Source organism: Lycorma delicatula, chromosome 4 (assembly GCF_047948215.1).
Source record: "Lycorma delicatula isolate Av1 chromosome 4, ASM4794821v1, whole genome shotgun sequence".
Lineage (NCBI taxonomy): Eukaryota > Metazoa > Arthropoda > Insecta > Hemiptera > Fulgoridae > Lycorma > Lycorma delicatula.
This window is the reverse complement of record NC_134458.1, coordinates 66,823,478-66,835,527: the sequence shown is the minus strand read 5'-3', so window position 1 is coordinate 66,835,527 and position 12,050 is coordinate 66,823,478. Positions and strand designations below refer to the sequence as shown.

General features: G+C 28.0%; 1 protein-coding gene across 8 annotated transcripts in view; it reads right to left on the bottom strand.

The window, feature by feature from the left end:
* Ca-alpha1D (Ca[2+]-channel protein alpha[[1]] subunit D) overlaps positions 1-12,050 on the bottom strand; it is a 659,257-nt gene that overhangs the window by 44,775 nt on the left and 602,432 nt on the right. For all 8 annotated transcript variants that reach the window (XR_012756106.1, XM_075363219.1, XM_075363216.1 and 5 more), the window contains 2 exons: positions 3,139-3,257; positions 784-903 (listed from right to left, as the gene is read on the bottom strand). Coding sequence is in view for 7 of the 8 variants with exons in the window: in XM_075363219.1 (XP_075219334.1) it covers positions 784-903; positions 3,139-3,257 (239 nt within the window). In the remaining variant the exon portion in view is untranslated. The remainder of the gene's footprint in view (positions 1-783; positions 904-3,138; positions 3,258-12,050) is intronic.

The window sequence follows — 12,050 nt, the reverse complement described above, 5'->3', positions numbered from 1 at the left end:
ACCTACTTAATATTATATATTTGGACTTCATACATCAAATGTGGTCATAGTAATTTAATACAAATGAACATAATATACACTGTGATCATGAAAAAACAAAAAAGTGCATTTTTCACCAATAACACCAATTTTTGGCAAGTACACCAATAAATAATTCTTGTTACTCATATTTTGGCGAAAAAGACTTGTGGTCCAATTATAACTTTTGTCACATTCAGGTTATCATCACTTGGTTGTCATCAAAGCTTCCTGCTGATGGTGCACAAGAATCATCATCCAGTTTTCAAATTTAAATTATAAATATTAATTCCAACCACAACTAAAAAAAATTGTAATAAGTAATGTATAAATAATAAATGCATGTAGTAAAAACAATGTTTAAATGATGCCTGGTAGAAAAAAAATTCAAATTTCTAGCCGTGATGAATGTGTAAATGACTAAAAGGAGTCCAATCTAAATAAAGTTTTTGAGCTTTTAAACATACTGAATGTTTTGTATAAATTAGAAAATATTTATTTTCTACCATATAAATATGCATTAAATATTACATATGAATAAAGCAAAAAATGCTTCACTTACTTGGAATGTAGTAATAATATAGAAATAAAATAAGAGATATGAAAAGATATCACCCTAGTTACTCTGGATAATACTACTCTATTCATTAAAATGTTGAATTCTTCACTCTAACTTCAAGGTCCTTAAAGGAATAAGAAAAGTAATTCCTAGAGTATAAAAAATGTTTAAACATTAATTCAAAGCAAATTCAATATTTTACTTACTCCATAACTTGATATGGACGGTACGTTCTCTCAGGATCACCATTTGAAACCTTTATAGTACGTAAAGGTATCATACCATCTTCTTCTTTAACCATACCAACATCTTGCATAGAGACAGCACTACACAAACACAAAAGATATCACACACTAAATATTACATACCTTGATGCAGGTAACACAACAGAAATAATTCATGACATGATACAATGAAAAACAAAACCCTTAGATGTAAAGCCAAAAGAAATACATATAAATTTAGTTATTTACAAAAAGTAATTTTTCCACTTACTGCTTTATTTTTCCTCCACACTTAGTAACTTCCATCAGAAAGTTCTCTGTGCCATCATAATTTTAGAGAGGTTTGTTTACAAAATTAGTGACTAATATAAAATGAACTATTCTGTTGTTATTAAAAGAAAAATCTTACATAGGAATGACAAATAGAAATTAAAATGCTTTTGGAACATTAACAAACAAATTGGGGATAATAAAAATTCATTTTCAAGTATAGAAAATATGGAAATATTAAAAATAAATAACAAGAGGAAATCCCTTACTCTAAAGAAAATACTTTAATAATAACAGCAACGGTAATATAATTAATGAACAAAAAAATTCGAACACAGTGATCAGATTAGAGAAAATAAATTGAATTAAAAATATTCATCAAAATTATAATACTAATAAACAATAGTTCTATTATTTTCTGCAGATTGTAATAGCTGCAGAATAGTTCATTTTAATAAATGACTGAAAAAGTAAACATACACCTCTCTATATTCTTAAAATTTTAATTTGTTTTTAATGAAATTTTATGAAAAGAAGTTGTCATGAACCATATACCTCGGCAAAAGTACTAAATGTAAAGAAAATATAAAATAGTAATAAGTTGAAAAATTAATTTTTACAAATAATTATATTCTGCTGTTAGATTCACTAGAGTATTAATTAGCATTAGAGGTCTGTTCAGAAAGTACTGGATCATAGGGCTTGAAAAAACAAATAGTCTACCTAGGTGTTTCAAACTATAGTCTCATTTGAAATAGTCCCCTTGAGACTCCACAAACATAAGCTGACATTCTATTATAGGAAACATTTTTGATAATCTTTTTTAGTTATGGTCACCGGCACGGTATAACGTTTATCAATATTTTTCTGGTTGTCAAATTGTGATCTTTTCAGTTAAGGGAATGGCGAGAGGTTACAAGAAGCCGTGTCTAGTAAGTAAGAACTCTAATAAACCTGAGAAATTTCATGCTTGACCAAGAAATTCTGCATTAGACATGATGAGTAGGCAGGTGCATTGTTGTAATGCCATTGCCACTCTAGTGATTCCTGCAAGTTTCATGTATTGAACTAAATCATAAAGGTGACACAGAACCTCCAAACAGTACTATTTGTAGACAGTTTGGCCTTCAGGTGTGTATTTATGATGCATGATATCAAGGTACTTTCACTTTGCTCTTCACTTGTCTTGCTTTCTTCAGCCTTGGATATTATGATGACTGAGCTTTGGTTTCTGGGTTGTAACCCATATCTACAAGATTCATCACTATTTATCATGATCTTAAGGAAATTATAATCACCATAGAGGCATGTTGTAATGTTATCTGATTTTAGCTTGTTGATAACCTATCCAAGGGTCACACAAAAAGTGTAACTATTGCTGAGATCTCCCTGTTCCTGTTCTTATTCCCTATCAGTCCTAATCAAAGAATCACATTTCTAGCTTAATTAAATAAATAAAGGTTTTGGAAATGTCCTAAAAATGAACAGGATTTCTACAAGGAGATAAAGGTAAATTATTGACGATTTAAAAAAAATTCATAAAATGTCATTTTGTGTTAATGTAATAATGTTTACATTTAACAACAGTGAATTATTAACGGATATATATGTATATAATGGTGAATTCAACAATGATCCATAAGAGAACATCATGAAATTATTACATGTTTTTTGTTTTATACCAATCATACGAGTAGTTACATTCTACATTTATACAGTTTTATTTATTTCACCATTCCTTCAATCTGAATGAGCTTGCTGCATTCCATGCATTCTAATTAGTCTACTCCAAGTTTTATTTTCTTCACTACTTTTCATTAGTAAACTAACTATTACTCAGAATTTGCTGTAGGCTTTTTTCTCAGATTTGTCTTTGGCTTCGCTTCATTCCCAAACCTACTTTTCAACACTGTTTTGTAACATTGTACTTCAAGATTGTTTATACTTGGCCTTTCTTACTTACCTACTGTAACTGTTTCACTGGCTTAAAAGGTTTTAATCCAAAAAATACTCCTAATTCTATGTTAATCAATATATAATTATACTTTATTTAAATTAACAATATACCTCGCAATCTGTGGAGCCAAAGCACTTTTGGTCAATGTTGTGATGTGATTCATACCTTCAGTCACAGCTCTTTGCAGTGAATTGTAAGGCAAATAGTCAATTGAATTTGTAGGTGAAACCTATTTTAACAAAAATTTAAATTAACTTTAGATTCACTAAAAAGTCATGTACAATATTTTACAAGAATAAAAAAATATATAGTAAAACGCTAGTATTTATGAAGCTTTAAAAAATCCTATTAATTTATAAATAATTAATACATATAAAACGAATTCTTTTCCTCAGTTTAAGTCAAAATAATTTTACACTAATTAAACAATTTAAAGTAATTACTAATGCAACACAGAGTGTTATGATAACATACTTAATAGGTTGATAACATTTACTTGAAAAAACAAATATTCAAGAAATAAAACTATGGAAATGAAATGTTTTTCTTTCAGTATAATTTTTCACATACAATTACAAAGTTGACACCACATATTCATTTTATCTGAAAAAAAATAATAATCTCGGCCTTTCATTTGGAGGTTCCAAGTTTGAGTCCTGGTCAGGCATGGCATTTTCACATGCTACAAAATTGTCGTTTCATCTCATCTTCTGAAGCAATACCTAATGGTGGTCCCAGAGGCTAAAAAAAATAACAAGCTTAGGTAGCAATGGATAAGTGCAGCACCCCAAGAATAAAAATGTACAAGTTTAATCTTCATTACAAGCATACATGACTTCTTGATTTTGATCACATCAGCCGAAAACATAAATAATTTCCTCAAAATGAATATCCCTAGTTTTGTACAATCAATCAATAATGGATTTTAAGGTAAGATGGTAAAATGTATCCCTTAATCTAATGTTTCTCCAACACCTGGAGAGGGTCAATGAATTTCCTGCTGGAAATCAAAAGGTTTGAAGTAAGGATAAAAAGCAAATGGCTGAAGCTAGGTTTAATAAACTATTTCCACAGATCACCAGATTCAAATAATCGCTAAATACAGTTTCATCACATACCATCAGCATTTACATAGTTAATTAAGTAGTTAATGAATAAAGCAGTAGAAACTTAAGGTTTGAACTCTTTACAGTGCAGATGTATTTAACTGATTACCAGTTTACATTGACTTCATATGTATTTTTCTGTTTTAAAGATTGATTTGGCAAGTTAAAATTCTAAAGCATACTGCACAGCGACTTTCGGAACGCCCTTTTGTAAGGAGTACATATTCAATGGGCAGGCCTACTGATGAAATTCCTGCTAGTATTTTAAAAGAATTCATAAATACTATTATTCCTCTTACAAATTAAATTACAGTATCTTTCAACAACTGAATATTTCCCAACTGCCTTAAGACTTCTATAGTTATCCCTCTCCTTAAGAAAGGTTGGCACTTAATTATAAAAATTATAGGCCAGCTTTCTTATTGTCTGCATTTTCTAAAGTATTTGAAAAAACTATGAAAAATACTTTTAATATTTCTTAAAAAGCAATAATGTACTATAAAAACTTGCAGCATGTTTTTCAGAAAAAATTGTCTACTGATTAGCAACATCCCAGTTTTTGGAAAGTATTTTAAATTAGGTTGATAAAGAAAGATTCCATTTTTAATTTTTAGGGATCTCGGTAAAACAAACAATTTAATTCAAATTTTTTTTAATGATGCAAGAAGTTACAACTATGGTATCAGAGGAGCTGCTAACAATTGATTAAAATCATACCTTACCGACTGTAAACGAGTAGCTGAAATTTCATCTTTTGACAAGAACAGACATATAAAATTTAGGTTCTCATTTTAAGATATAGAATGCATAGTGCCACAGGGAAGTGTCCTGGGTTCTTGATTTTCTTATTGTTTATTGATGACCTACCCTAAAATCTTGAACTATTTGCTGTTACCTACTTCACAGATGACAAAACTGTATCTATAACTGAAGATAATTAGAATAACCTCAAAATTCTACTTTTGGAGCTCAAAATATTATTCACTGGGTAGATTATAACCACCTAAATTTAAATATGGATGAAACTGTTAACAAAAAGGTTTTATAGTATTTCGGTTGCCCATAAAGTGAAATTTTTGGATGTTTTATTAGAAGACAAGTTCTCTCGGGGATGATCAAATTCATATCATTTGTAATAAAATTGTAATGTTTTGCTTTGAAGCACATTAATAAAACTCTAAGCTTGTAATAATTTAAAAATATTTATTTTGCTTATTTATATTCCCTTCTAAAGTATAATGTCATTTCTTTGAGCTTCCTCAAAAAGTCAATGTAACTTTGCAAAATAAAAACTGTGATATCAGATCATTGTTTGGGGCCCATAAGTTTAAAATTGTATATACTGATATTTAGAAAATTAAATACGTTAACTTATCCTTGTGTTTATATTTATGAATATGCATCTTTGCTAAAAATAATGGTCATTTAATCTTAAAAAAATAATATCCAGCTTTACTGAACCAAAAACAAATGTACTTTATATGAAAACGAAACTGTTTTCCGTTTTCATACAATTTAACACAATACTTAAATTTAACATATAGGACCTTACTACACTTCTATTGCCACTTTTAATAAATTATTGAACCATTTAAAAAATCTCCCACCAATCTATTTAAAATACAATTAAAACTATTTGTTTTAAGGAAGCAATATTACTCTGTTGATGAATTTTTAATTAATCCTAATTTAAAAAACAACATTTTTGCAATCTGTTCCACTTGTACGTAAATACATACTTAAAATAACATTCATAAGGCCTTCTGATTGTGAATTATTCTACAGTTATTTTTAATATCTAATATCTTTATGTATTTAATGTTTAAATTTTAAATAATTAATATCAACTTTAATCATGTCTATTTTTTAACTTATAGCCTAATTAATAACCTATAAAATTTATTATTATGTACCGATTAGAATAAAAGAACTATTTATTTACGTATTTATAACCTAATGATCACTAAGAATTACCACAGAGATGAGTACTCAGAGGTTAATTCAATTCTGATGTTAAATTTCAATATACGTGTTACACATTTACACTTGTTCATCGATTTTATTAAAAACAAGGATGACATAAAAAAACAAACAGAAAAGAAGTCAATATACTTTGTATAAATATCAGGTAGCTGTAATTGTAATAGTAGAACGAAAGCGGCAATTTTAAGTCAAAAAGAAGAAAAAATGTAGTGTAAACATTCAGTCTATTTAAAATAAATATTTGAGGAAAAGAGAAGTAATAAAAGGAGAGAAAAATTAAAATGTTAAGATTCACCGAGTGATTCTTTGGATTAAATAGGAAATTAATTAAAATATATCAATTAAAAAAAGTTAATGAATGAGGTGCATAGATAAATCAGAAATCCAGTTTGGAAATTACAAGAATAAATGAAATTTAGTATATTCATGTACGTCTGCACATCTACATTATCAGTTCAACTGCAAAATACTCAAGGTCAGTATCATTTTTCAATCTTACACATTTATTATCTGTTCTTTAACTTCTAATGTTCAATCATATTTTTCTATTAAGCATACAATGGCTAAAGTTGTTTCAAAAAATTTGATTTCTATCGCCTGGAAAAAGTATTCGATAAATAATTAGAAAGAAAATCATTCAAGCAATTCTGTAAATCAAATGGACTAGACAAATAAGAAGTGACAAACTATGGAATGAAGCAAACGTCAATGAAAATAAATAAAGCTGTGTTTTTAGTAATTTAGTGCCCAATTCTTTTAAATTGAAAGATCGGTGTACCTGATTAAAAGCTACCGATATGCTAGCATCTCTTATTAAGGCTTATTTTTACCAGGAGAAGCATACTGGTTTTAGGTAGTATGTTTGTTTGTACCCCATGAATTCAGTACAGCTACAATAATTTTCATGAAATGGGTTACCATATGATTTAATTAAATAAGTGACATTGGATATTTGATCATTTTTAAAAAAGAAATCAAAACAGAAGATAGTAGATACCATCTATTTTTTCAGTAGCTGATTCACATAACTGGATCATAACATTGATACAGAACTGCCTTAAACTTCTGCAAGGACTTGCATCCATCAAAATTATTGAATACAAATTAAATTGCTGAATACAGGATTTTACGATGCAACACACATTTTTCAGTAATTCTTAATCTTGTCTGGTCCTATAATTGCCACTAACCTGTATATGCTTATTAATAAGCAAAGTCACTGGTTTTTTGATTAAAATTGAAAATTTCTTAAGGTCACACGATTATGTTAACGCATTAAAATAGAGTTCAGTATCTGATTTTCTACATTAAAACATACTGATGAACTAGATAGTTTACAATATATAAATAATAAAGTTCAGCATACCAACATATAAAAGTTTAATTCATTCGAGCGCCTTTGGATTATTATCCATCTTTAGGTATATCCAATTAATTATAAGATGTGTAAAAATTCATTTAAAATAGTAGAAATAGAATAAATTTAAATAAAATATAGTAAATTAAGTAAAATTTTATATATATATATATATATAAAACAACTGATTGTCATGGTAATAAAATTTTAAATAAGTCATACATTAAAGTAAAATGCATCTTGTCAAGAAAACTTAACCTAAATAGTACCATGTAGGAATTCATCACGACATAATTTATTTACTGTAGCTTGAGAGAGGAAGAAAAAGTTTTTACATTAATAAACTTTTAAAATTTTTCCGTTCTTAGCTCTCCACAAAATTAAGGAAATTTCCATCATGATAAAGAGGAAAATTTTCTACACAGAAGTTGTAAACATTCTACTAAACATCAAAACACAATTTTACAATTTAACACTCAAGTTATCCATATACTGCTTTTTCTAAGAAAAAGAAGGTAATCAGCAAAGAAGTTAATGTCTTTGTTCTAATGTATGTACATTATTAATGGTTTGTTTGAAATTTTTCATAAGCACCAAAAGTCACAGAAAATATAACCATAAAAATGATCCATTTTACAAGCAAAATGGCAACAATTCAAAATAAAATTCCATTTTTCAATAGTTAGGAAGATAATTTCATAGCAGAATAACTACCATTTCTTTTACAATCAGCTAAAAAATTGATAAAAAAAAATACAAGGCAAGAGTGACTCTTCAAACTGAAGTCCATCTACAAATTGATAGCAGTGGTTAACAAGTTATATATTATCATAACTGAAATTAGTCCTCAGGATATAAAGAATTTCTTTTTTGATGATCCTGTTTAAGTCCTAGTACTATCTAGATTTTGAGAAGACATACTTTTTCAAATAGTCAACCAATAGTTAAATCTGATGGTTTCGGAGATCACTTCAAAAATTTACTACCCCATCCAATCCAACAACCTGGCAGTTGCATATTTAAGAAGAATTTTACAATATTTTCATAATGAGCTAAACTGCCATATTGATGGAAAATAACAGAACTTATTTTTTTAACAGTAAGGCGTGTAATAAGATGATTTAATACATCAAAGTATCTGCTAGCCATTAGTTATAACCTGAGTTAAAGATGACCTTAACCTGAGTTAAATATGACCTTATAATAAAAACAGATTATTTTAGGCAATTAAATTCTTTCAAAATTGATTTTTATTCTAAAAATTTGACATTTCATTTTATAGAAAAAAAATTGCTTATATTTTATAGCGTATAACATTTTTTATAATTTGTTTTCCTGTCTGCAAAATTCAGCCGAATCAGCCTGTAAATAAAGTAGCTAAAACCAATTAAAATTGTGAATTTCTTCTAGATGATGTATCACAGAATATTACGTTCTGAAAAATTCCAGTTCTGGGAGAATTATTTTTTATATATAATTCATATACTGGATTTGAGAAATGATAATAAACTATAGATTATGTTTTCATACTTTGAAGATAAAATCAATGGAATCCAGTAACTACTTGTTATATCTTACAAAAATAAAATAAAACTATGGTCTGATGTGCATACATAATCACGTACATTTTGAGTTTTTCATTTTTGAGATGGGCACAAAATACAATTACAATGTTCAGGGAATACATGAAAAAAGCCATATACTAATAAACAACAAAAATATACTGCACTTTAACAAAAGTTTTACTATCTTTAGTAGTAGTAGTAGCTCTTATTTCAGTATTAATGATCATATGAATTGGTGATATCAGCACCAATTCATTTTATATTTGCTAGTATATGGTTAAAACATGTTTGCCTCTACTCAAATGCTTTTTTTCTTCTGCAATTGGAAATTAACCTTAGTAAGACAACCTTTCTTCATTGTTGCTGTCGCAAGATAATCTTTACCAACTGATTTCCTCTCTTTTTCCAAAACAACTTATCCATTCATACCAGTAAATTTAACTGTTCTGGTCAACATATATAGTCAAAAGTTTTTTATAATCTTCTTAGATTTAGTTTTATAACATTAACCTTACCCTTCACTCATTAAATGTTTTTGAAATTTTTTAACTAATTCCAAACTCAAGTTTATTATCTTTTTCATAGTATTTCAAGACATACTTGTCAAATGACTTCCCTTTCAGAGTCAGTGGTATTATTTTTTATTGTACAATAATCCTTCTAAAATTTGTCTGTTATTTAGATTCTTAGTCACTTTCTGAGAACAAATCACCAATCTTTTCGAAGGTTTTTATCATCTTATTTACTACTTCTTGGCTTTTTCTGACTATTAGTTAAGTTTGGCTATAGTAGCAATAAATAAAATTTATTCTATACATTTTGTCCAGCAACTGCATCACTTATAAGCCAGAAATGTATAAGTCTGAAAAAAGAGAATTGAATAATACAAGGCTTTCTACATCTTGCCGATACTGCATATGCTTGTATGACAGCTGTTTATGGCATTGGTAAGATGATCTAACTACCATTTGGGCACACAATTAATCTATTTATATATACTTCTAGCTATATAATCTGAGAGTATGTAATCTTTTTTCCATAAATATATATATATATATATATATATATATATATATATATATATATATACACACACACACACACACACACATATACATATAATAAATAAATATCTTAATATTATTTATAATTACTTGTAAACATTTTTCACTTTTGTAAGAGTATTTTGAAAGGTACGTATTTTCAGATATTCTGTTTTTCCAAAAAGTAGTTATCACCTTTAAATGATAAAGGCTTTCTGGTGATTTCTAGATCTTTATTTTAAAGATTTGTTTCTTACATAAAAAGCATGTTTTTATAATTTAATTAAATATTTTCTCATTCAATCCTGATTTAATTTTTATTTTTTTACATGCCTCCTTTCACTTAAAGTTTATTCTAATTTATTCTTAGCTATGTAATGTGGACAACAGTGATGTTAGTAGACTTGATAAAATAATTTTATAGCCTAAAAATACCACATAAAAAATTGTTTTTTTTTTATTTTTTTATCAGATTTGAATAATATCAATGATATCATAACTTGTATTAAAACATATATATAAGAAAAAAGTATGTGGCTCATGTAGTTTTTGTATGTAGAGTACAAAAAAATAAATACAAAAACTGAAAATGAACTTATATTGACATGTTACTAACACATACAGTAGTGTGCAAATTAATTCGGACACAGATGTTATTTAATAATAAAAAAAAACTTTATTTAGAAAAAATCATACCTATACAATTTGTGAATATCCAGTAATTAATATGGTCTTTATTCTTAATCACTTCATGTACACAATTTGGCATCAATTCAAAATTACCTTTTTTTTGATTTCTTCATCACAGAACCACACCGATATTATTGGTTTAATGAGGTATATTTTCGTGGTACAATTCATTTTTTAGAGTTGTTTTTTTTTTGCTATTGCCTAAACATTTTCAATCGGGTTTAAGCCTAGGAAGTTGACTGGCCATGGGAGGAACACTTAAATGTTTCATTTTTTGACAAATTTTTCCACTTTTTTGGCAGTATGGCATGGTGCCAAATCTTGTTGGAACACTCCATTGTTTAGCAGAAATTTGCTTTTAAGATGTGTCAAAACTCTATCCTTCCGGATCTTGATATATCCATCACTTTTCAACGTACCATCTACTAGAAGTAATGAACAATGGCTTTTGAATGTGAAACAACCCCAAAATATTTCTTTCTAGGGATGTTTAACTGATTGTTGTACATGAGCCAATGATATATTTTCATCTGATGGTTTTCTAACATACGGAATCCTTTGCCCCTGAACATAAAAGTGTGATTTGGAAAACATAACATTTTTCCAATCTTCTTTGGTCCACAAAGCCTTTTTTTGTGCACATTTTTGGTGTAAAAAGCTTTTTTTCCCATCCAGCTGCAAGAAGTTGGCGTCTAACAGTTGTTACATGTAAATCTGTTCTGCTGGCTGCTAATTCTCGATTTAAGACCACAACAGAAATTTTGGATCAAGTTTACATTTTTCTCACTAATAACTGATCCTGCATTGGAGTAGTTTTTCTTTTACGGCCACATTTGCCTTTCCTTTGAGGTGAAAAGGAACAAATTTGTTTAAACTGCTTTAAAATAGCATTCACTGTCCCTAGTCCAACACCATACTCAGAACATATTTGTTGTTGTGTCATACTGGTATTCTCAGAAAGAGAAACAATTTTCAAATGCTTTCTTGGAGTTATGTCCATCATTATATATTCAAGACACAGAATAAAAAATATGATTTTGTAATAAAAAATGAAATAAACTTTCACAAAACACTGTTTATAACATGAGAATTGTTAAATAACAAAAGAATAATAACCTCACATTACACAGACAACTTAAAGAATGGGTGTGGTAAAGCAGTGTAGCCACAACATAAAAATAAGCAAAAAATTCCCGTGTTCAGATTAATTTGCACGCTACTAAATGAACAAACAATAAAATTCTTTATGCTACATCCTTAAGATTTATATTTGTACAT